The sequence below is a fragment of the Cervus elaphus genome, chromosome 5 (assembly GCF_910594005.1).
Source record: "Cervus elaphus chromosome 5, mCerEla1.1, whole genome shotgun sequence".
NCBI lineage: Eukaryota > Metazoa > Chordata > Mammalia > Artiodactyla > Cervidae > Cervus > Cervus elaphus.
This window is the reverse complement of record NC_057819.1, coordinates 19,805,695-19,830,444: the sequence shown is the minus strand read 5'-3', so window position 1 is coordinate 19,830,444 and position 24,750 is coordinate 19,805,695. Positions and strand designations below refer to the sequence as shown.

Sequence of the window (24,750 nt, the reverse complement as noted above, 5' to 3'; positions counted from 1 at the left end):
CAGCCCTCGCCAGAAACCAACCATGCCGGCACCATGATCTTCGACTTCTAACCTGCAGAACCGTAAGGAAAAAAATTTCTGTTTTTTAAGACTTCTCCCAGTCTATGGTATTTTGTTATGGCAGTCCAAGCTGGCTGACGTACTTCCATTTTTTAATTCAACATATCAGAGATTCTGGGCTTTCCTTGTGGCTTAGTTGGTAAAGAATCTGCCTGCAATGTGGGAGACCTGGGTTCGATCCCTGGGTTGGGAAGATCCCCTGGAGAAGGGAAAGGCTACCCACTCCAGTATTCTGGCCTGGAGAATTCCATGGACTGTATAGCTCATGGGGGTCGCAAAGAGTCAGACACGACTAAACGACTTTCACTTTCACATCAAGAGATTCCATTAATAGTTTTCACTTATTTTACAGCTTAAAACTGTCTAGAAGAGTAATCTGAAAAAAAAAAATTAAGACATAAAATCTATACAATTATTATGAGTTATTAAGATTCACTACATTACCAAGATCTATACTGGTGTCATTATGAAACAAGAACATGAAGGCAGTAACAACAACAACAAAGGCTTTCTCAGGCTTCCCTAGAGGCTCAGTGGTAAAGATCCATCTGCCAGTGGATTCGATCCCTGGTCCAGAAAGATCCCACATGCACCAAACTACTTAGCCCGTGAGCTGCACCTGCTGAAGCCTGTCCACCCTAGAGCCCATGCTCTGAAACAAGAGAAGCCACCACGATGAGAAGCCCATGCACCTCAACTAGAGAGTAGCCTCCACTCTCTGAAACTAGAGAAAAGCCCTTGCAGCAACAAAGACCCAGAACAGTAAAAAAAAAAAAAAAGACAAATAAATAAATAAATATTTTTAAAAAGGCTTTCTCACTGTGCCTCTCAAAAAGCATGAGTTCAAAAGATATTTGATGTTTCATCAGCCAGGACTGAAAACTGAAAGATCACTCTGACATTTTGTTCCCAATATGCCACTAACATGAGGTAGATATCTGTTTCATCAAATTAGACACAGTTATTCAGGAAACATAATTTGAAGCTGCGTGGTGATACTGATCTCAGACTTTGAGAAAGACTTTTTAAATTAACCCACTATTGATGAAATGAAGGATGCTACCAAACAAATGGCCTAACAATTAGAAAAGAGCTGTAATGAAGCTTCATCTTCAAGACAAAACAACACTAGTGGCTAACCAAAGCTCACCATCAATATAAAACTGTGATGCTGAATGGATGGATATACTTTTATACACACACACACATTTAATGGAAATATTTAAGTCTATGAACTACTTTAATAACTGAAACACAAACAGAATTTGGGCTAGCGAAGCTTATCTGAAAACCAATCTCACCGACTGACTGTCATACAGCAGAAACTAACACAACATTGTAAAGCAGTTATACTCTAATAAAAAATTAATTAATTAGAATAATAAAACCAACCTCAAGGTCTTCAGAGAGGAGAGAGGAATGGGTTGCCTTTTGGGCCATCTCCTGAAGCTGTAGTTGAGTCTTCTGAAGCGTACTCTGGCATTCAATTTGGTTCGATTCAAGGCTTTTTACCTTCTTTGTGAGTGACTTGATTATTTCAGTTCTTTTATGTAGTTCACCTGAGGGAGATTATTTTCAGGCAATGGTTAAAAAGTAAGTGTGCGAAGGAATCTTTCAAAGGTTAATTCTTCTTTGAAAAGTTTTTATTACGAAATGCACGATACTGTACCGTAGTCAAGAAACAGAACACTAGCCCTGGGTGTCACTTCCTGGACAGTCTCTCCAATTCCCACCTTCCAACCACCATCCTGAGCTTACTCATTTCCTTGTTCTTTATTACAGTTTTACTATCTATGATCACATCCCTAAAAATAGTTTAATTGTGTGAATTCTTTTTTTTTTTTTTAATTGTGTGAATTCTGTTTGTTGTTTTTCACTTAAGATTATGATTCTGGGAATTCTCTAGTGGTCCAGTGGTTAGGACTCCGCCCTTTCACTGCCAAGGGCATAGGTCTGATCCCTGGTCAGGGAACTAAGATCCCACAAGCTGCACTGCAGGGACAAAAAATAAAGATTATGATCCTGAGATGTATCCATGTGGCTGTGTAACTCCTCCTTGTGCACTGTCATTCCCACATAATAACATTATATGATTATGCCAACATTTACTTACACATTCTACTATCGATGGTCATTTGGACTGTTTCCACTTCACAGCTATTATGAACACTGTTGCTCTGAAGATTCTTGCACAAGCATCTTCATGCTTTTGCAAGAGCTCCTAAATAAAATGTGGTCCCTCAGACCAGCAGCACCAGCATCAACTGTGAACTTGTTAAAAATGCAGACTCTTGGGCCACAGACCTACTGTATCACAATCTACTTGTTAGTAAGATCCTGAGGACTTCTCTGGTGGCTCAGATAGTAAGGAATCTGCCTGCAATGCAGGAGACCCTGGGTTGGATCCCTGGATCAGGAAGATTCCTTGGAGAAGGGAATGGCCAACCACTCCAGTATCGTTGTCTGGACAATTCCATGGACACAGAAGCCGACTGGGCTACAGTCCATGGGGGTGCAAAGAGACGGACACGACTGCACAACTAATACTTTCACTTCACTTTTAGGTAATTCACTTGGATACTGAAGTGGGAGTATACTTCCAGAAGTGGAAATGCAGAGCCATAGCTCGGTATATCTTCAACTTTACTAGAACCGTCACATGATTTTTCCAAAGTAGTTGTACTGACTGACTCTCCCACCAGCAGTGAATGAGTCTTCCCTTGCTCCACAATTTTACCAGTACCTGATATTTTTCGCCAGTCTGTTAAGTGTAAGAAGTCTCATTATGGTTTTAATTTTCATTTTCGTTTCCCTAATTACAAATGAGAACTTTTTTGTAAATTTATTGGCCAGTTTTCTGTGAAATGCCTATTCAAGTGGCTTGATCATTTTAAAACCAGATACTAATGGTTATACAGGCAGACCTCTGAGATATTGTAGGTTCAGTTCTAAACCACTGCAATAAAGGGAATATCATAATAAAGTGAATCACACAAATATTTTGGTTTTCCAGTGCATATGAAAGTTATGTTTATATTTTAGTATATTAAGTGTGCAACAGCATTATGTCCAAAAATCAATGTGTAGACCTCAATTTAAAAATACCTTATTGGGGCTTCCCAGGTGGTCTATTGGTTAAGACTCTGTGCTTCCAATGCACAGGGCACAGGTTTGATCCCTAGTCAGGGAACTAAGATCCCAAATGCCGCATGGCATGGTCAAAAATTAAAACAAAATTTAATTTTAAAAATAAACAAATACTGCATTTATGTGTATATATGTGCAGTGGGTACAGTTAGAGTAAAATCAGATGATAATCAAGGAAACTGAAAAATTAATCATATTTAAATTGTCACATTTACAGAATCCTTTGTGTAATAAAAGCAAAAAAAAAAAAAAAAGAAGGGGATATATGGTTAGCTTTCTTATTTTTTTGACTGTGTCGGGTCTTAGTTGCAGAACCCGGATTCTCTGGTTGAGGCATGTGAGTTCAGTAGCTGTGGCATGAGGGCTTAGTTGCCCCACGGCATGCAGGATCCTAGATCCCCGACCAGGGATTGAAACCACATCCCCTGCATTGGAAGGTGGATTCTTAACCAACAGACCACCAGGGAAGTCCCTACTTTTCTATTAAACAGATCTAGTATTTCCTCCTCTGGTACATTCTAGTAATATTAACACAGTGTCTATAGAACAGTCAGATTTTAGGGTAGCACCAAAGGGATGACAGTTAAAATATGGTACAAAGGGAAATTTTTGTAAGCCACTTTTGAGGCTGCTATAATTTTAAAATATGACTGTTTTAGGTATTTGAGATCAAGTTCAATATCAAAAGTTTAAAATCTTTGAGTCAGTTCAAAAGGAATGGCCAGTTCAGTGGCATCTTGATTCATATTCTAGCTCAAAACTGATTTCCTTCAGGTTCGCTCTTGACTCTCCCTGTCTACTGGAGCTGTCCCAGCACTTTCTACAGTTAAATATTAATACTTTGCTTGCCCTACTTTAGTTCATACTGTGTTTGTCTGTTCTGTTGTGAATGTTCATGAAGTCCTCCTATCTTCCATTAAACTCTAGGACAGCAGGGACTGTTGAGATGTTCCTTCTCTATTTTTACCATGAGCCCTTTCAGTATGTTGGCATGTACCAGCGCTAGATGGATGATGCTGACTATATGTCTGACCTTCTAATTTGCTGCAACGTTCTTCTAAAGTCAACACTTTCTGCCGATCCTCTTCCCATGAAAGAAGTTGTCTCTGATGTACTGCAACCATATCATTAAGCTCTCTATCTCGATCTTTTAACTCTCCAATGAGCAGCTGCAGCTCTTTCCGTTGTTTCTCAATAGTGGAAATCTCAACCTCTGACCCGATGTTCTAAATATAGAAAGTAGACTCATGACAAAATAAAGCCATCGACATAAATCAGCCAAAGCATATTTTCCAAACAATTATATTGGGTAGGCCAAAGAAAGTTTAGGGCCAACCCAGTATCTTCTTTTGCTGCCAATTCAAGGCAGCAACTTGAATCAAGAAATTTTATTTCTTGATTATAACATGGCAGAAAAATTATGTATATTTAACACATGCTAACACCTACTGTGCACTCTATCATTTTCTGTCATACAAAACACACCACTCTTAAAGAGCAGGACCAGCTGTAAAGCCTCCATTGGTTAATCACTGATAAACCCATTTCTGCATTTTTTTTTCTTTGCTGCCAACCTTCTCCTTATATCAATCAACAATATTATCCCCCATCTTATACCCCCATCTAGCAATTCTAGAACAATCAAGTAAAGGGAAACAGGAAGTAAATATTGTTTAAATATAACTGGTCCAAATTCAGCATACCTACTTAAAAACAAATTTTATAAAGGAAAAATTTCAAACATACACAGAAGATAAAAGAACAGTATAATAAACCACATTTGCCCAGTAACTAGGTTTTACTACTATCAAAAGTTTTGCAACATTTCAATTTTCCTTTTTCTTTTTGTTGTTGATAAAAAATATATTTTACTTTTAGATACTTTGGTATGCCTCTCTAAAAATGAACATTTTTATATAGCCAAGATGCCATTTTCATGCCTAACAAAATTATCTACAATAATTCCTTTTAAGCATATATCATTTGAAAGTCTAGTGTAGTCAAGTTGGTCTCACCTAAGTGGGAATCCAGAATGAGCCACTTGGTGGCTCTAAGACCTTGGGCAAGTTACTCAACTTTCTTAACCCTTAGTTTCTTTGCTGTGAAATGGCAGTAACAGTATTTCGATTTCTTAGAGTTGTGTGGATTAAGCAAGATAAGGTCTGTAAAGCACTTCCCATTGTGTCATTAAAAATTACACACCATTGTGTCATTAAAAATCAATCAACAGTTAATCTAAAAAAGAAATGGAAAATTTTTTCCAGCCAATCTGAGGTTTATAACCTGGAAGACAGTCTTTCGAAAAGCTCTGAGAACCATTCTGCCTGTAAGATGTCAAAACACAGTTACATACGTTTTCGAGGCAAAAGGTTGAAAATACATCAAAATAATACATTCACCTTTACACAGTTCAGATTTGCACAGACAAGGCAAGTGGTGAGTCACTGTGACCCCTTACATGATTGAAAAAGGAATGCTATCTACTAAGGACTTGCTTGCTAGTTCTAAGAAAAAAAATCACCATTTTTTTTTTTTTTGTAAGCAGGCATTCCTAGATCTTCTAAAGGGATCGAGTTAATGTATGAGGGGGATGCACAATACACACCAAAGGGGAGGAGGGTGTGGCTCAAAGTGCAGAGAAAATTTTACGTTAAAATTTTCATGTCCTGCTTTAATAAAATTTTGTTCCATCATAACCGATCAACAAACATTAGCTATTATTAACAAATTATCAGCAAGACTGTAAGTCACATTCTGAAGTATGGCACTGTCCCCATCTATGAACGAAAGAACTAAAAAACAAAAAATTGAATCACTATGCTGTATGCTGAAAATAATGCAATATTGTAAACCAACTATACTCCAATTAAAAAAAGAAAAAGTGTTACTGTTTACCAGAGACCCATGTACATCATTACTGCTTTCTGAATTAAAAGATTTGTAGAGAAATAATAATGACGAATGCATTAGTTACTTACTAAACACAGAAAATGGAACTTGGAGTCAAGGAATTCCAAGCCGTAAGACTTGAATTCCAGTCTTTGGTAAGCCATTTCACTCATTCACTCAACCAATACTCACTGGGCAGACCAGTTGCTTGGGGCATTGAGTTCGCCAGCCCGGAGCATAGATTCTAACACAGGAAACAACAATGGACCAAGTGTGCAAAACACGTTCATCTCAACCTATACGGACCAGACACATGCATATTTTGGGCAAGTTTACTTTCAAGACGTTTTGGGAAAACTGGTGATTACAGCGCTGCTCCACTCACAGGTGGCTGGGAAGCAAGTGCAGGTGAATGAGCAGGTGTACAGAGAAACAACTCTGCATTTGCCCATTGGTATGTCGTTAAAAAGTGAGCACCGCGCCTGAGCTGAACACGTTTTCATTAAGGTAAGGAAACGGACGTGACGCTCCCCTGCGTCCTGAGTATTGCTTCACATTTTAAGCAGGAACGATTCCTGAGTAACCCCCATGCACGTTGTCCCAGAAGACTGCTCTCCGCTCGCCCTGGGACTAGCCGGCGGAAACCAGAGGCGCAGAGAGGCGGCCGCTCACCTGGCGCCCGGCCAGGAAGGAGGCTGAAGGGTTCATAGGTGTTTCCTCCGCCCCCGGAGACAGTCGGTGTGCGCAGCGTCACCTTAGAAACGCCATCGGCGCGCCTGCCCGGAGCGGCGGGGGGCGAGCCCCGAGCCCCGGAGCCCCGCGCCCTCGCCGGCCCAAGCCAGCCCGCCCAAACCGCCGACCCCGCGGAGCGCGCCCGGCCCGCTCGGCCTACGGCGTCGCCGAGGTGCCGCCCCGGCTCTCGCGAGACCCCGCGGGGGGCTGGCTCCCTCCTGGTCTCTTGGGTGCGGGTCGCGCCGCCATCCGGCGTTTTGTTCTTGCAAGTCTGGAGACTCTCGAATGGTTTATCTGGCGATGTAAAAGCCGTTACCCGCGGCCCGCAAAGAACCGCTCTTCACCACTACCCGGAGAATGATGGAACAAATGAACGGCCGTCTCTGCCACATCGTCCTGGCCTATGTATGACCAGCTGCTTACAGATTCGCGTCTTTCCCTCCTAAACTGCGAGCGCTGTCGCCTTAGCTGCCCTGCACACCCGGATAGGGAGAACAGTCAGCACCTGGCATTCAAATAGATGGAGGCAGACACCACCTCTGGTAGTAGTTGATAGTCAATTGCTGACCAGCCCCGCAGAGAGTTCTGAGAATCAGATGAAGAGAGGGAAGTTTTTTTTTTTGTTTTTTAATCTTGATGTAGCTCTTTTGTTAAATAATGAGGTACCCCTGTGGGCGTGCACCCCCTGATGTACATCAAATGACGAGATGCACCTTTTGGGGTAGACGTGCCCCCTTAGGGTGGACGTGTATCCACCCTGCTGTTCAGCCTGGAAGGGTGCTGTCCCTCTTGGGGGGTGCCCGGGCTGATTTCATCAGCCGCTGGATGACTTGACTCCTATTGTTAAATCAGTCCCTATAAGTCAGGTGATTCCCATTGATTCAGTCAAGCCCCGGTATTGTGACTCCTATATATTAAGTTCAGTTAGTTCAGTCGCTCAGTCGTGTCTGATTCTTTGCGACCCCATGAATCGCAGCACGCCAGGCCTCCCTGTCCATCACCAACTCCCGGAGTTTACTCAAACTCATGCCCATCGAGTCGGTGATGCCATCCAGCCATCTCATCCTTTGTCGTCCCCTTCTCCTCCTGCCCCCAATCCCTCCCAGCATCAGGGTCTTTTCCAATGAGTCAACTCTTCGCATGAGGTGGCCAAAGTATTGGAGTTTCAGCTTCAGCATCAGTCCTTCCAATGAACACCCAGGACTGATCTCCTTTAGGATGGACTGGTTGGATCTCCTTGCAGTCCAAGGGACTCTCAAGGGTCTTCTCCAACACCACAGTTCAAAAGCATCAATTTTCCAGCGCTCAGCTTTCTTCACAGTCCAACTCTCACATCCATACATGACCACTGGAAAAACCATAGCCTTGACCAGATGGACCTTGGTTGGCAAAGTAATGTCTCTGCTTTTTAATATGCTATCTAGGTTGGTCATAACTTTCCTTATATATTAAACCAACCCCTAAATCACGTGAGTCGCTGCTGATTAAATCACCTCTCTCAAATACCACACCCATACCCACCCCCGCCCCCAATTAAATGGAGTCCTTAAATCGCCTAACTGTTCATTGAACCAATGAAACACCTTAGGTTTCCTGACCCCGCCCCCCAATTAACTCAATCTGCCTTACCTCTTGGGACACACATTAAGGAGATTGACTTAATTATGGTCACTATATTTACTAAGGCAGATTCAATCAGTGGGTGTGCTGTCCCCCTTGGGGGGGGGGCATACACCCCCTGAGGTAAGTCAAATGATGATGTACCCCCATGGGGTAGAGATGCACACCCTGGGGGTCCTGCCCCCTGGGAAGGGGCTGGTTGTGCACCCTGTGCGGGGAGACCCTTGGCACTTTATCCTGACAATATTTACCATGTTCTGAGTTGAGATTAAGATTTTCTTCTCCTGATCATAGTCACTCCTTCCCCCTTTTTACTCAGTATATAGGAACTGGACTATACAGAAGTAATGCTTATTATATTTAACCTCTGGTCACCCACCCCTACTACTTAACCCATAAGATGGCAGTGCTGGCAAGATAAATTCGTAATAGTATTTCAACTTTACTTTTGGTTGACCGTGAATTAGCAAAACATGCCCTCATGTTCATAAAAGATAACCTGAACATGGAAAAAACAAATTTAAAATTTCTTACCTTGGAGCTTCCCTGGCGGCTCAATGGTAAAGAACCCACCTGCCAACATAGGAGACACAGGTTCGATCCCTGTTCGGGGAAGACTCCACATGCTGCAGAGCAACTAAGCCTGTGCACCACAACTATCAACCCTGTGCTACCGAGCTGGGGAGCCACCACTACTGAAGATCATGCTCCACAGCAAGAGAAGCCACCGAAATGAGAAGCCTGCAACCAGAACTAGAAAGTAGTCTGCACGCTCAACTACAGAAAAGCTCTTGCAGCAATGAAGATCCAACACTGCCAACATTAAAAAAAAAAAAAAAAATTCTTACCTTGAAACTTTACTGAATTGGATGACACTTATCTCCTTAGGACAGGCTCATGTTCAGGAGAACCAACAAGACAATGCCTTAGAATTTAAAAGTCAAGAAAGCAAATGCTGACTAGTTGTTAAATGACCTATCCATAGATGACTATGCAGTAAGTTGTGGTGGTGGGATGAGAAAGATGAAAAGGAATGAGATTGAATGTCAATTTTCCAAGTGAGGAACATTTTAATTCACATGCTTCTCAAATTTCACTTTTGTAAAATTTGGGATTTTTAGGAAGCCAACTCGATGGACATGAGTTTGAGTAAACTCTGGGAGTTGGTGATGGACAGGGAGGCCTGGCATGCTGCAACTCATGGGGTCACAAAGAGTCAGACACGACTGAGCGACTGAACTGAAAATGTCATTCTTTACCGGGCAATCACATGCCTAACATTCACTTTAAAAGTACAAGTATATGAAGCAGTAAGAAATGAGGCTCATTTTTATGAGTTATGGTTGGTAAGTACCAACTGAATGTGGTTAAGAGGGTTATTATGACTAGTTGCAAATCAAAAATCTTAGTATTTTAAGGTCAAAAATCTTTAAAGAGAAAATATAAGAATTAAATTGCACCTAGTTATGCATTAATTCAAATTGATGACCTCTACAGACTCATTCCAGTTTCTCTACCATATTTCCTAAGTAAAGGCATTTAGTAAATAACAGAATCTAAAAGGTATAAATTGTTTTTTAAAAAATTGTTATTAGTTTTTAAGAATGAGAAAGCTACCATGGATTATCCCTAAGTGACAGCTGACTTAATGTTATTTAGCAACTATTTAACAACTAAAAAGGAATTTAAAACCACACATTGCCAGCATGTTTTTTAAAATAAGACACTACATACCAAAACTGTATTTGTATTTGAAATTGCCAGCTTAATCATTGTAAATCTTACATGTATTATAAGGCTGTTTAAAGTTGAGTCCTTGAATATATATATATATATATATATATATATATATATATATTGGCCATGCCATGAGGCTTGTGGGATCTTAGTTCCCTGACAAGGGATTGAACCCAGGCCACAGTTGTGAACGTGCTGAGTCCTAACCACTGGACGGCCACAGAATTCCCCTTGAATAATAGGTTTTAATCAGAGATAAAACAGTTGCATTTTAAATTTCAAGTCAAAGAAAAAGATTCACACATATACACAAGGACAGTTTTAATCCTGCATTTTCCTGCAGTAACATCCACTGTGGCTATAAATGGACTGAAACTGCATTTGCCAAGAACTGTGAACATTAAGAATCTTTACATGAAGACACGTGTGTTGATACAAGCACAAAGACATCTTCCAGCACCAAAAAAATACATACATAACACATATCAAGTGGTCTTAATGGATAAATTTGCTTCATTAGATAATTTTATTTAACTAAATTCACAGTTAATGCAGAATTTCATTTTCTTAATTTACATCTTTATTTATACATTCTTCCTAATGTTTCAATTACTCAAAAACCCATTCATTCATTCAAGATGGTATTCTGCATGGCAACAGACAATGGGTTCTAACTTTCTTAAAGGTGTTGACAGCAACTTAAAATACCACTGAGTCTTCTTTCCAGTTTGTAGCACCAGACTTAGGACCTTTATAAAAACAGAGTTTAAATTCATTTAATATATTCATTAAGATTCATTGTCACTGCTTCTCTTCCGAGAAAAACACATTTCAATTGCTGCTTCCCAGACTATACTGAGCAATAGTGTATATTATTTTCAAGTGGTTAGCAAAATTTCACTCACATAAATTTACAGCCAGAACAAGAACTCAGCCTCTCTGAATGGCTGTCCACTCAAGACGATGAAAATAATGTACAAAATGGATTTGGGGGTCTGACCTCCTCCTTAGCATTATCAAACACCTTTCCAAGTATTCTTAGAAAGTATTTTAAAATATATGCAAATATCCTACCATATGACACACCATCATTTCTTTAACCATTTCCCAACTGTGCATTTATAATCATTTGCAATTTTTTAAATATTATGAGTAGCACTGTGATGAACACCCTCATTCATAGTTTTAAGTTAAGACATTATATCTTTAGGATAATGCCAAAAAATTGGGTCAAACAGTGCAGATGGTTTTAAGGCTTTTAATATACTTTACCAAAAAATCTCCAGAACAGCTTAAACAGCTGTTACCAACAATATGTTAATATGCCCACAAAATGAACTTGGTTGGTGACCATGAAGCAAATTCAACCATAGATCCATGAGATATTCAAGCATCTCAAAACTACCACACCAAAGAAGCAAGGAGACAGTTATTACTGGTGATGAAGCCAAATTCAAATCTTTAAAATACCACTCAGCTAAAAAAAAAAAAAAAATCATTTTTTATTAAATTGTGATTATTTAAAAATAATCAACAGAAAAGCTTTCCACAGAAAATCTAGTTTTTCCAAAAAAGTTAAAAAGAAAGAGAAAAGTCAGTACCAAATGACCAAAATTTTTTATTTGACTAAATTCTATCTCATGCATAAGCATGACAGTCTCTCCTGTTTTATTAGACTTTGGCAATAAAAAAAAAAACACACCAAAAAACAAGCAGCCTTGTACAGAACAGTGAAAATGCCAAGGGTGAGGGTAGGCTACAGTTTAACTGTAGGATAAATATATATATTTTTAAAAGGCCTCTCTCCCTTTGGCCAACAATCAGTTCAGATCATTAAATACAGACACATTTTCAAAATCACTTCTTCACTTCTCCAAGATCTTCAATGCTATCATCATCCACCTATAAAACACAAATAATTACATTTCATGAGGTGTGCTTAGCAACTAACACAGAAGCAACTGCTTTAGTAACTTACTTCTATAGATGCACAGGTTCCAGATACTCACCTCTGGCCATTTTTCCTGAATGACATCAATAATATCATCTGTAAAGTCTCCCTGAATGATGATTTCATCCTCCCCTGTTACTGAGGCACCACAGGAGAATTTCTGAGCAAAAAATCTTTGTGCTTCTTTAAGATCAATTTCTGTTATTTTAAAAAAAGAAACAGTGAGACTATAATCGGAATCATACATCAAAGAATATTTTTCCATTTTGAAATTTAATCTGCATATTAAATTCATAAAACAGATCATATTAATGGGTTTCACGTTCCTTTCAGAACAGTAATTACAAACTACCCATAGGCAGTCATCTGAACAACATAACAATGTAACATTTTTAAGGTCAGATAAAGCCTCAGTATAGAAAAATAAGATCCATACTATTCCTGATTCAAGACCAAAATAAATCCAGGAACACATGAATTCCAACATTACATATACACTTCCAAGTAAATGAAGTTTCTTGTGGTTATCCCTTTTTACAAAGGAAGACACTCCGCCACTAACCACCTTCCCTTACCTTCTACTGTAATCCCAGAGAGGACAGGTCATTTTGCAACTGTTTGGCTACTGAGACTGGGAGGGAAAGAGGAGCAGTGCTGGTAGACCTCAAAGGGAAACCTGTCCAGCCCTCATTCTAGATAAAATATGCACAAGCAGAAATTCTGGAATGGAAAAAGTTAAACCAGTCCCTTCTACAAAAGATTTTTAAGATTTTAAGTTTGACTTTTTAAGATTTTAAGTTTGACTACAGTTAGAAATCCAAAATCTCATTTTGTATCCTTCTTAGCAAAAAACAGAACTGTAAAATTTTCATGGTACTAGATTAAAAAGATAATGAAATGAATTAACGAATAAAATTCACAAATTTTAAACATACTTAAGCTTGAACTCACCAAAAGTTGCAAGGCCACACACTCTTGTTACATATTTCTTCTTTGCTCTGGGAATTTTGGCTATCGTAACCTTTTGTGGTACAGTTTTCTTCTTCTGTTTTATTTGACCCCTTCCACCTTTATTTATTAAGAAACAGTTCAGGATTAGTTGTTTTATCATAAATAGAGAATACTATCTTTAAATATACTGATTTTCAAAAGGTATGAAATATTTCTAAAGTTTCTTTTTCTAATACAAAATTCATAAACACATGAGTGAGTATTCATTCAGTCAATACATATTAAGTAGTATGTGCTGTGCACTGCAATAAGGGCCAAGGACACAAAGACGAAGAGAACAAAAACAGTCCCTGTCCTCCAGAGGCTCTCAGTCCAGTGCAAGGAGAAAACAAGTTAAACAATTACAGCAATCTGGTATATACTGAAATAGGATCCATGAACACAGCACTACCATAAGCTCTGCAGAGGAATGGCTTACTCTACTTCCAGAGGACAGAAAGTTTCCCAGAGAAAGTGGCATCTAAGTGCCTGCAAAATAAGTCCATTTGAAGGGAGATGGGCTGGTGGAGATAAAAGGAAACAAGTACAGAGACAAGAAAGGATGCTGTAATTGAGAACTACACTTCGTCTTTTGGTGTATTAACAGGAAAGTAGGATTTATTGGTTGGCGTAGTAAGGAAAAGACAGTGCCAAGGTTCCTATGAGTGCAGGGCCTGCCACTTGTCCAGGGGGCCATGGTTAGGGTTGTATTTGACCCCACAACCATCTGGGATGAGCCACTTTTCTGCCACCATGTTTTCAAATTCATTCACATTAAACTTAGTAAATCCCCAATTCTTGGTGATGTGGATCGTCTGGCATCCAGGGAACTTGAGCTTGGCCCTGCAGAGCGCCTCAATCACATGCTCCTTATTCTGTAGCTTGGTATGGATGGACATAGCAATTTGACCAATGTGGACCCTGGCCACTGTGCCCTGGGGCTTTCCAAAGGCACTTCACATACCTGTCTGGAGCCTCAACTGGGGTAGTCCCATAGGCATTTTGTCTCCTTAGGGCAGATGCGAGTGTCTACTGGAAAGGGCTGTCTCCTTAGGGTGACCCATATAGGCCACAAGTTGAATATACTACAGAGGAGTTAGTGTACTGTTTACAACCACTGCACACTGAGCCCCCACGGGGAAAAGAACATGGTTGGCTTAACTGGCTGCAAATACACTTGTCTGAAGGAAGCTTATGATACGTAGGAAAGAAAGCCAGATAGGCAAAGATTATATACCAGTCATTTAAGGACTAGCACATCAAGCTCTGTTATACTGCAAAGAAAAGAACCCAGTGAACAAGTGACTACGCAGGAGTGAAATCATCGATTTATGGTCTGTCAAGATCATCATACCATGTGGAGGGTGGGTCTGTGAAGAGCAATGAAAGAGAGGCCACTGAGGAGCCTCCTACATTAGTTCAGGCAGAAACTAATCAAAATCTAAATAAAGCAGTGGCAACACCAATGGCCACTAGGCATAGGATAAACAGAGGAATGAGAAGAAATCACAGAATTCAGAACTGATTCAAAGGGGCAAAAAGAAAGAAACCAAGACGGGTCTCAGGTTTTTGGCTCAAATGATTGGATAAACTGCTGTCATTAATTAAATTGAAGAAAACAAAAGATGCAGATTTGGGACTTAAGTTTACTTTGGAAGTACTGTGTTTGAAGTGCCAAAGGGACCATGAGCATTTCTAGTCTAGAGACATGATCCAGGACTAGATTTGGGAGTTCTAAGTGCAGAGTGGGGGCAAAAGTTAAGGATGCAGAATCATCCAGGGAGGATATGCAGAATGAGAAGTTAATGTACAGAGTCCTGGGAAAAACACCATTTTTTAAAGGGACAGAAGGGAGAAGTCTACACAGAAGCCTGAGGAGGAAGGAAACCAGAATGAGGGAGCAAGCACAACACTTCAGGGAGTGCTCAGACGTGCTCTCATCACTGAGCAACCACCCAGCCACTTGTGATCCTTGTCAGAGGAGTTTCAATGGCATGAAAGTCAGGTAAGGATGGACTGAGGAGTGAAGGCTCAACGACTGAACTGAAAGGAGGATAGCTGAGTCTAGTCTGAGCAAGGAAGTCTAGCTAAGAAGGGAATGGGGAGGAGAATATGGCAAAGAGAGACACTAGTTCTTAGGGGAATGTTTTTTTGTTTTTAATGTGAAGTCCTAGAAAATATTTATAAGCTAGTTTTAGTCATGGGAGAATTAATTCAGGAAGAAGAAACAGGCAGGGATAGGATACAAGGCACGAGAAATTCATTTTAGAAGGAGGAGAGGTAGCAGGTATATTCATCAGTTGTGAAAAGAAAAATTCAACTGAGCTGACAGAAATAAGGAAAGAACAAAATCTTTTATAAATGTCCTCACTCTAATTAAATAGAATACACAGATATTTTTATAAGGTAACAAAATTTTTAAGTCATAAATAAGCTGGCTGGCTGCTTTTTATGTATATACATGGCAAATGAAGCACGTTTCCTTGGGTTCAATTTACTGATAGAGCCCAAATCACAGGAAATCCAGTCATCCTGAGAACGATTCTATACCCCTCTGTATGGTATTCACACAGAATGCAGTAGCAGGAAGATGTTATTCAGTTTGGGAATGCTTTCACTTCTTATTTCTTCTAGTGGTTGTTGTTTAGTTGGTAAGTCATGTCCAACTCTTCTGCGACCCCATGGACTGTAGCCCGCCAGGCTCCTCTGTCCATGGGATTTCCCAGGCAAGAATACTGGGATGGGTTGCTATTTCCCTCTCAAGGGGATCTTCTCAACCCAAGGACTGAACCCGCGGGCCCCCGCATTGGCAGGCGGATTCTGAGCTTTCTGGGAAGCCCTCTTCTAGCAGTATGTTTGTAGAAGTCAAATCACGCCTCACCTCTCTTTTGTTTTTTCTTCTCTTCCTCTTCCCCTGCTGTTCCTTGACCCTCACTAATTCCAGCTTCTTGTTTGGGTGAATTTTCTAGATGTAAAAACAAAACCCTTATAAGCATTGACATCACTTCATACTAACATTAAGAAATTACCCCTGAGAAACCTCATACACAGATAAGGTATTTTTTTTTATTTACTTATTTTCTACTTGAAGGATAATTGCTTTACAGACAAATAAGGTATTTCACCAACAAATGAGTGTAACATTTATAAAGTCAGTGATTACATTCCTGGACTCCTATCAGGCCTGATTCTGAAGTCATTATGGTAAGTGTATGGTGACAGAAGCCACATTAAAGAAGCATAAAACCCTCAAGACTCCACAGGAGTGTTTAGCATCAAGCATACTGATTCTGTTAACAGAAAATCTGGCCCTAAATATGAAGATATGTCCTAGGCAAGTCACATGTTCAGGGCCCACCAGGTAGACTGACTGTTACATCAGATTTGAGGGTTCTTATCCAATCACAGACAGACCATGTTGTCTCAGGGGTTGGGCCTCATGGAAAACTATCTGAAAATCAAAGCAGCAAATAGCAGGATGATATTGGGTATACTTCAATAGCCCTGTTTCTGGCCCAGAGTTTCCCTTCTTCCTGCTACTGCCTTCATTTTTACCAGTCTTGTAAGAAAAGCCATCAATTTGTTAATTGAGGAAATCTGTTCTTCTGTAGTTTCCCTTACCTTTGGCAACAGCAACTCCATTCTAGTTGCTTCAGTCAAAAGTCTAGCTGGCCCTTTTCCTCACATCCCACATGCAACACATCAGGAGACCCTGTCAGCTCTACCTTCAAAACATGTTTGGAATCTGACCACTTCTCACCACCCCACTGCTACCATCCTGGAGTAGGTGGTCATCCTCCTGACCCAATCACTGCAAGAGCCACCTACTTGATCCCCCCGCTTTGCTGCCTATGCCTCTCTTCAGTCTTTTTTTTTGGCCATGCCACGCAGCATGTGGGATCTTAGTTCTTTGATTAGGTATTGAATCCAAGTCCCCTACATCCCTGCTCTGGAAGACCAGTATTAACCACTGGACCACCGGGGAAGTCTCTCTTCAGTCTATTTTTAACATAGCAGCCAAAGATGCTGCTGAAACAAAAGTCAGACCTTATCATCACTCTTCTGCTCAAACTGCTTCTCATCTCACTCAGAAAAGCCGAGACTTGCTCTTTAAGACGTAGTCCTTCGTTACTTCTCTGACTTCATCTCCTACCTTCCCCCACCACCTTCCCACCAAAAAAAAAACAAACAAACAACCAAAGTCCTCCTTGCTGTTTTCTAAATATGCTATATGTGGTAAGTGTTTGCCTCAGGGTCTTTGCACTGGTTGTGCTATCTGCCTGGAAAATTCTTCACCCAGATATTCAAAGGACTCTCTCCCTCACTTTTTTTAGGTCTTTGTTCAAATGCCATCTTTTCAGCAAAATCTTTCAAGATTTCAAATTCCCTCCCCCAAAATTCTTATCTTTCCATTCCCTGCTTATCATAATTTAATGTATTTATTTCATTTGTCTTGTTTTACTTATTTTGTCTCTCCTTCTATAATTTCCAAAGAGCAGGTCTTTTGTTTACTGCTTTATTCTCAGCATCTAAAAGAGTGTGTAGCATATAACAGGCATACAAAAAATAATTTGTTAAGTGAATGAGTGAAAATATATGTCCCTAAATCACTCTTCTTTATATAAGAAAGTTGATATTTTGACCTATCCTATCCAGAGATAAGACTCATGAAGAGGTCTGTGATTTTATGTAAGAAATCTTAATTAACTCAAGAACTTAAAACAGTTTTCAAGTCAATAGACATAGATAGAGTGATACAATTCTGTTCCTACTAGAGGACTTTTGTATCTTTAAAATAATGCCCTACATGCATCTGTTTCAGGTGTACAGGTTTTGATGAAAGAAAAAAAAATGTTCATACCTACAGTAAGTTTTGCAAACTCATTTGGAAAATTCTTCTCTAACCATTGTCTACATTTAGCAACATCAGGCATATATTCACAGTACTGGAGAGGGGAAAAGAACAAACTGAGTCACAACAGTATATTTTTAATCATTTTAATTAAAAAATCATTCCCTGTGCTTGCTATTTATAGAATGATAAAATCAACTACTCCTACCTAATGTCTCATCCACAGAAAATCTGTATTCAACCAGGAAATGTCCCGTAAGAAATTAAAAATTAAAACACACCTCCTCACTGTAACAATTTATTTCCTCTCCAACAAACAGAAGGGCCATTAGAAAAAGGAGGAAACAGACAAAAATAACCAGAAGTATTTCTTGCTTCGGGCATATAGGTGTCTCATTTTTATGATCTGCCCACAGAGCCTGACTTAGAAGCTTATCAACAGAAAACCTTACACATAATTTATGCTTTTTCTTCTCTGTTTGGATGTTAAACTTTGACTTTAAGGTTACTTTTGTTTTACTGGCTAACTATTCATGAGTTCTGTGCAAAAATCCAAACCATGTATAGCCAAGTGCAAAAGATGCACACATATGACTCAAAGTCTAAAAAAAACAATTTGTAAGACCATAAAATCATTCTAAACCAAAGTTCTCTATAAAAAGTTGAAACTCTGCCAGCAAATAACAGAAAATGAAAAATAACAAAATAAAGCGCCCAAGCTAGCTATAAAATCAATGACCTCAAATTTAAAAAGAAAAAAGAATTTGAAAAGAACTTACCTCTGTTGGTAATGAACAGACTGGGGAAATGGAGAGAAAAGATTTGAAAATATAAATAAATAAATAAATAAGTACACACACAGGACTTATTTTTAGTTTGACAAAATGCTTCATTTCTATTTTTTCCTATAACTTTTATATACCACTTTTCAAATACTACCCCCATCATGTGCTTTTTTGAGGTTAATGGCACAGGGTTAATAGAGATACTATCTTGATTTCTTTTTTTGATCTAAAGAACAATGTCTCCTTCAGTTGCTAAAACATCAAACTATACTATCTGGCATGTCTTAAGGTTTTACCACAACCACTTCAATGGGTCGGAAACTAAGCTAGGATGGGAACAATTACCCATGCAACAAAGCTTAAATGGAGCTAGTTATTTCTTTTGATAACTTCACTAAAACAGCCGCTAATTTTCGTTCATACTAACAGATTTACAGACTTCCGTAGCACTTCTGCTACCATTTCTCTGCAATACAGTTTTCCTCTCCTTTTCATGTTATGCTATACAAGATCATGAAACTGAATTTCCTTCCTTCAAAGGGACGTTGGTTCAGTCTTGTCACTAGATAGCCTGCAAAGGCTAAGGGACTAGAAAACTCAAAGTTTCCCAATTTTAACTGTAACTCTATTACTGGGTCAACTGCTTATTTTAATTTTTAAGGTGAGGAATGGACTATTTCACTGGGCCCAACACCTTGAGGCCTGTGAGGGAGAGGACGGTTGGTACACCATTACTAATAACAGCAATTACTATCTATTGGGCACATCCCAGGCACTCTGTTATACTTTGTATTATGTTTCATCATCACAACCTGATAAGGTAAGAGTTACCATATGTTTATCATGATTGAGAAAAATGAGACTTAGAACAAGTAATTCATTTGCAACTGGTTAGAACAAGATTTGAACTCTGGTCTGTTTCTGAAGCTCATGCTCTTAACCACTTAATTAGATCACAGAACCTATCAAGGCAGTGCAGCTGTGTACCAGCCCATCATCAGTCTTTTATAGATGAAGCCCTATAACCTTTTTAACCTTTAAACAGGTTAAATAGTTCATCCAATGACAAAGGTGGTAATGTGGCAGAAAACTATTCAATAAAATGTATCTTTTTTTTTTCCATTTATTTTTATTAGTTGGAGTGTACCATCTCTTTATTTCATTTTAGAGTTTTCCACTAAAGCTCTCTCTGCTTAACCAGAGCTCTCTAATCTTCACAGTTCAAGTTCAATCACTAGTAGTAACAGATATTCAGCCACACTTTCAGGATATAATTACAGGTTAAATACCATTACTGCATAAAACCATAAAACTTTGTACACCATTTCAAATAATATTCAGTTCAGCAAAATTCTAATATGATGAAAAAAGTTGGAAAAATCTTCCAAGTTCCACATTATTTGCTTTTAAAGTCAATTTTCCTTCACAGATGATTTACTATTTGTAAACTACAGCTCTTCAATGAAAATACTGAGCAGTCACCAGCTTTACATTACTAACAACCTGACCTTATGTACCTGCTGATGAGATATGAAGAACAAAGTCCATCATCCAAGAAACCTTCTGCTATGGTCTTCATGTTTGTGTTCCCTCAAAATTCACAATGTGGTGCTACTAGGAGATTGGGCCTTTGGAAGCATTATTTTATTTATTCTTTTCAACAGCTCGCTGAGGTAGGCTCTGCTATCCATTTTCTGGATGAGGAACTGGCTAAAGTCACCCAGTAAGTAAACGGCTCAGCCAGGATTCAAACTCAGACTGACTTCAGATTCTGAAGTCTCAGTCCCGCAGACAAATGTCTCCCTGGAAATGACCCCATCCCACTTACCCGTGTTTCTCACTATATTTCAACCAGCATTCTGCACCAATTAGCCCCCTTTTTTCCCCTCTACCCTGAAAATACCATATTAAACCTTGCCCCCATACTGTTTTTGTGAATTCCTCAACCTTTCCTTGCAAATTCTACTTTTATGTAAGGTTTCTCACTTCACTTTCCCAGCTTCCCTTGGAACAAAGATCCCTCCTTTTCCTAAAATCCTAATTCATAGCTCTGGTCAGTACCATTTAATTTAGCATTGAATATTCCCTAAGTCCTTCTCCTACAACTAGACCTTAAACTCCTTGAGGTAAATGTAATCCTGTCTCCATCCTAGTGCCTGGAATATCAATACAAACTAGGGAAATAAAAATAAACCTTTCTTAAAAAGGTTAGGGACCTCTGGTGACTACTGGTGAAATATCACTGGGTTGGATGCATACTTAGTGCAGTTATTCAAAGCCATCTCAGGAGTAACATAAGCAATTGAAGAGGATGGCTTTCATATACTGTATTTCATTAATTCTTTCTTCTTTTCACTTTTATAGGGCTGCATCCCACAACTATGGCATGTCAATCTAACAAATTTTTCTTTCTCAGTGGAACCTAAAATAATGGTGCATCTTATAACATATGGAGACTTAGATTCAATGAATTAGGATACAAAGAACGATAACTTGTAACTACATCTGACAAGCAAGAAGGAATAAACTAAACCAGTATACTTTTTTAATAAGAGCACTTACTGTATTATGCTCTTGTATTCGTTGCTGAACCAGCTTTATAGAAATTATCTGACTTTAGATGTAATCACCATCTTTATTTTACAGACCTTAAGAAACAAACCTCTAACCCTTAGTGAAATCAGGTAACTTGCCCAAGGTCACAGAGCTAGAATTAAGCAGGAGCAGCTGGTAATGCCCAAAGGAAGGATGCAAACCCTGGTCCATGATTCCAAAGTCAACCTTATATAAAGTTCCCCTGCCTACTCTCTGGGATATTTTACACTCATTTTATTTTCTTAATCAAGGATAGTAAATAAATGATGAGTCGATACAATTTTTCAACTCAGTGACATCACCTCTCCTTTTATAGTACTTAAATTCCAGAAGAAATCTCTATTACATTCACAGAAGGTAAGATCCACAAGAACAGTGACCTCTCTTAACTTATTCATTATTCAGTCTCCAGCACACAAAACAGTTAGGCACATAGTAAATGGCCAAAAATATTTACTGAAAAAGATAATATTTACTTGTCCTTTACTTTACTGTCATATGACTTCAAATTTTTCTGAACCTTTCCAAGATGCTAGTAAAATTTATTTATTTATTCACAAATATTTCTGAATTGAAAATGAGGAAACACACTCAAAGGGAAAAAAAAAATCCTGATCCACATTTTATTAACCAAACCAAGGACACTTTCCAACTGTCCTACTGCCCATCACTCCAGCCTCATCATCTTCCACTTGTTATTACACTATTCCTACACTACACACTATACTGACACAAAACTGCTTATTTCTCCACAGACAAGCTTTTCCTTGCACAGCTATTCACTTCATCTAGGATGCATTTTCCCACTCCCTCATCCAGTCATCCCTTAAGAGTCAATTATCTTACAAAAAGCCCAACTTTAACAGCCAGACTGGGAAGTTACTTTGGGCTGGAATAATCTATTTACACATGTCTATTCCAACTGGACTGAAAATTTCTCCAGGCCAAGTAGCAAGACACAAGTCCCACAGGTTGGGAAAATCTGTTCACCCATGCCTCCTCTTCCCCAACTCCCAATTAAAGATTCAACAAATGACAAAGATGAAAAAATTACTTGGACCAAATGTGAAGCCACTGATCATAACGTATAAAAATACCGTGAGTAAAAGCCATTTTCTGCCTTCCAACACTTACCTCCACAGTAAAGGACTCGAAGTGGGTAATCTGCATCTAACTTGGTGTTGCTCCTCTGGTCTCCTCTGCAATCATGCCCACCAGATTCAGAAATGTCAGCAGCCATTTCAAAACCTGTCAGAAAAGAAAATAACACAGCTTCACTATTTGGGACCAAGGCCCTGAGAGAAACCCTGTTCGGTTGTAGCCTTGTCTTCCACTAGAAATCCCCCCCACACCCCAAATCTGTTTCAATTCTTTGCTGAATGAAAGGTAAGCTGGATTCATAAAATATGAGTAATTCTGGGCACACCATTTTCCAGGTCTACAGGAAAACGAGCAACAACAGCGAGATTCATAACAAATGGACCATGACAACGGGGCGGGGGGGGGGGGGGGCACCGGTGGAAGAAGCAGCAATGGGAAAAAGGATGGGGAGAGTGACCTCGGTGGAGACAAGGCAAAAGGTTTAGGGGGTGATTCGGAAGGGGTGCAAAGTATAACAACAGAGAAAGGCCAAGAAGCAGCTGAAGAGGCTGGAAAAACCTACGAAGACAAGGTGAAGAAGGAGTGGGTCGCCGGAGGCGCCCAGAGTGCAGGGTGTGGGGGCGGCTGGATGCCAAGAAAGGGACGCTTTAGAGTCGGGAGAGGGGATGGAAGTGGGAGACGGCGGGGACACCAGAGTCTGAGGAGACAGAATACAGGCAAAAGGACCAGGAAGGAGCAGAATGTAAGAGGACTAAGGCGACAAGAGCGGTCAGGTGTGAGGGCGCGACCTGAAGCGAAGGGGGCAACCCCGGGGACACCAGAGTGGCCCATGTGGGCGGGGGTGTGGAGACGCCCGGCCCGGCCCCCTTCCGCCGGACAGCACCTCAGCTTCCCCACGCTCTCTACAAGCTTCTCCGAACGGGAGAGGCACGAGGGGTTATTACCCAGGCGGTCGCACAGCCTCCGCCGCCTCCGCTCCCGCCACTACCGCCAGCTGAAGCGACACATGCGATTCCTCTTCCCCAGCCAGAGCCGCCCGAGAGCGCGTCTACCAGCGGCGGTCCCGCGAGACAATAAGCCTTTATCGCGAGATTCAGTGGCCGCCGGGCGGCTGTCGCGAGAAGCCTGAAGGCTGGGGCGGGGAGGAATTGGAGAGCATGCGCATTTCGCCCAGGGGCGGGGCCAAGCAGCCTAGAGGCTGACAGCCAGTAGGCGGTGCTCGTTACCTGTGGGAGAGGGTGGGTGGTCCGTGGTCGCGGCGCGGAAGGGGGCGCTCTTTGGAAAGCGAAGATAAGCGTCTAAGTCCGCAGTGACTCCTTACTGCCGAGGCGGGGACGTGGCCGTGTCCCTGGGGTCTGGAGTGCATCCTTCAGTCCTGACTAACCTCCAGCCTATTGGATGTCATTCCTCCGCGGGGAGATTGCAACTGGAAAAGGCGTTTGGTTTAATTTCAACGCCCTACCCTATGTTGGCGGAATTCTTTTTAAAAAGACAGTGTCAATGCTATTCCATTTTTCTCATTGCCCTGCAGTCTCACTAACCTAACAACTATTTTCACAGCTTCCTGGTGTCTACTGATCCTTATATGTGTTTTAAACTGGAATTAAACTCTCCCACGTCACTGTAAACTAAAAAATTATTCACAACCTCAAGATTGAGAGTTAGGGTTTACTTGGCTGGAATTTTAGGGCTTCGAGCCTAGGAGGCAGCATCTCAAGTTAACCCTGAGAGAACTGTTCTGGGGAGGGCAGAAGCCAGGCTATATAGGCATTTTGCAGCAAGGAGCAGGTTGTCTGAAAATCAAAAGATTATTGTTAATTAAAATCAGGTATATCAAAGAAATTAAGTGATTTTTCTATGTATGAGTAGATGCAGGAACCTGGGCTTACTGAAATCTTTCCTTTAATACACACCTCAGCTACCTGGGGCCAATATTCTGTGTTTTCCCATCCTGAGTTTCCTCAGGGCTCATTGTAGGGAGTAGTTGTAGTCTGATGACTGCTAGATGGCGGGTATTTTTTTCCTTCCCGAGTTCCCTCAGGGTTCACCAGCTCACAGTTTGGTGGTGATGATGACTGTGACATCCTTTGTGTACTAATACTGCAGGAAATAGTCCATTTCTCATCAGGTTTTCACACATGGTGTGTCTTGGCTTTGCTTCCATCTAGTTGTTTCATTTTGGGAAAAACCCTTCATATCCATCTTCAGCCTGAGTCCTATTTGGGAAATGGGAATAACACTACAACAGCTAAAGAGATGTGGGTTAGGGAAATGGAGACCAAAAGTGCTTT

General features: G+C 40.3%; 2 protein-coding genes and 1 non-coding gene across 4 annotated transcripts in view; all 3 read right to left on the bottom strand.

Moving 5' to 3' along the window:
* Positions 1-6,948, bottom strand: part of CCDC62 (coiled-coil domain containing 62) — a 37,668-nt gene extending 30,720 nt beyond the window's left edge. Inside the window, exons 1-3 of the mRNA XM_043901970.1 lie at positions 6,769-6,948; positions 4,241-4,433; positions 1,453-1,619 (exon numbers count right to left, since the gene is read on the bottom strand). Of these exons, the coding sequence (XP_043757905.1) occupies positions 1,453-1,619; positions 4,241-4,433; positions 6,769-6,804 (396 nt within the window). The 5' untranslated portion in view covers positions 6,805-6,948. The remainder of the gene's footprint in view (positions 1-1,452; positions 1,620-4,240; positions 4,434-6,768) is intronic.
* A 3,543-nt stretch (positions 6,949-10,491) lies between these two features.
* DENR (density regulated re-initiation and release factor) lies at positions 10,492-23,829 on the bottom strand. Of its 2 annotated transcripts, none has more exons than XM_043901969.1 (8): positions 23,686-23,829; positions 22,493-22,606; positions 18,758-18,777; positions 17,988-18,072; positions 16,008-16,091; positions 13,088-13,204; positions 12,195-12,334; positions 10,492-12,087 (listed from the first exon to the last, which is right to left on the bottom strand). In XM_043901969.1, exons 2-8 carry the CDS (start codon positions 22,596-22,598, stop codon positions 12,043-12,045), a joined length of 597 nt encoding a protein of 198 aa, XP_043757904.1. In that variant the 5' UTR covers positions 22,599-22,606; positions 23,686-23,829; the 3' UTR covers positions 10,492-12,042. The 2 variants fall into 2 exon arrangements, with proteins under 2 accessions (XP_043757904.1, XP_043757903.1); XM_043901968.1 differs by lacking the exon at positions 23,686-23,829 and adding an exon at positions 23,404-23,558.
* Positions 14,167-14,297, bottom strand: LOC122695871. The gene has a single exon (XR_006341610.1). It is a non-coding gene; the product is annotated as a small nucleolar RNA SNORA70 (small nucleolar RNA).
* Positions 23,830-24,750: the final 921 nt, after the last annotated feature.

Bases quoted from the DNA above. Each gene is read 5' to 3' on its own strand.
- DENR (XM_043901969.1), bottom strand. From the start codon at position 22,598: ATGGCTGCTGACATTTCTGAATCTGGTGGGCATGATTGCAGAGGAGAC. The intron at 18,778-22,492 runs GTAAGTGTTGGA...CCATTTCCCCAG, and splicing joins TCGAGTCCTTTACTGTGGAG to TCTGTTCATTACCAACAGAG. The intron at 12,335-13,087 runs GTGAGTTCAAGC...TTAAAATAACAG, and splicing joins GTGTGGCCTTGCAACTTTTG to AAATTGATCTTAAAGAAGCA.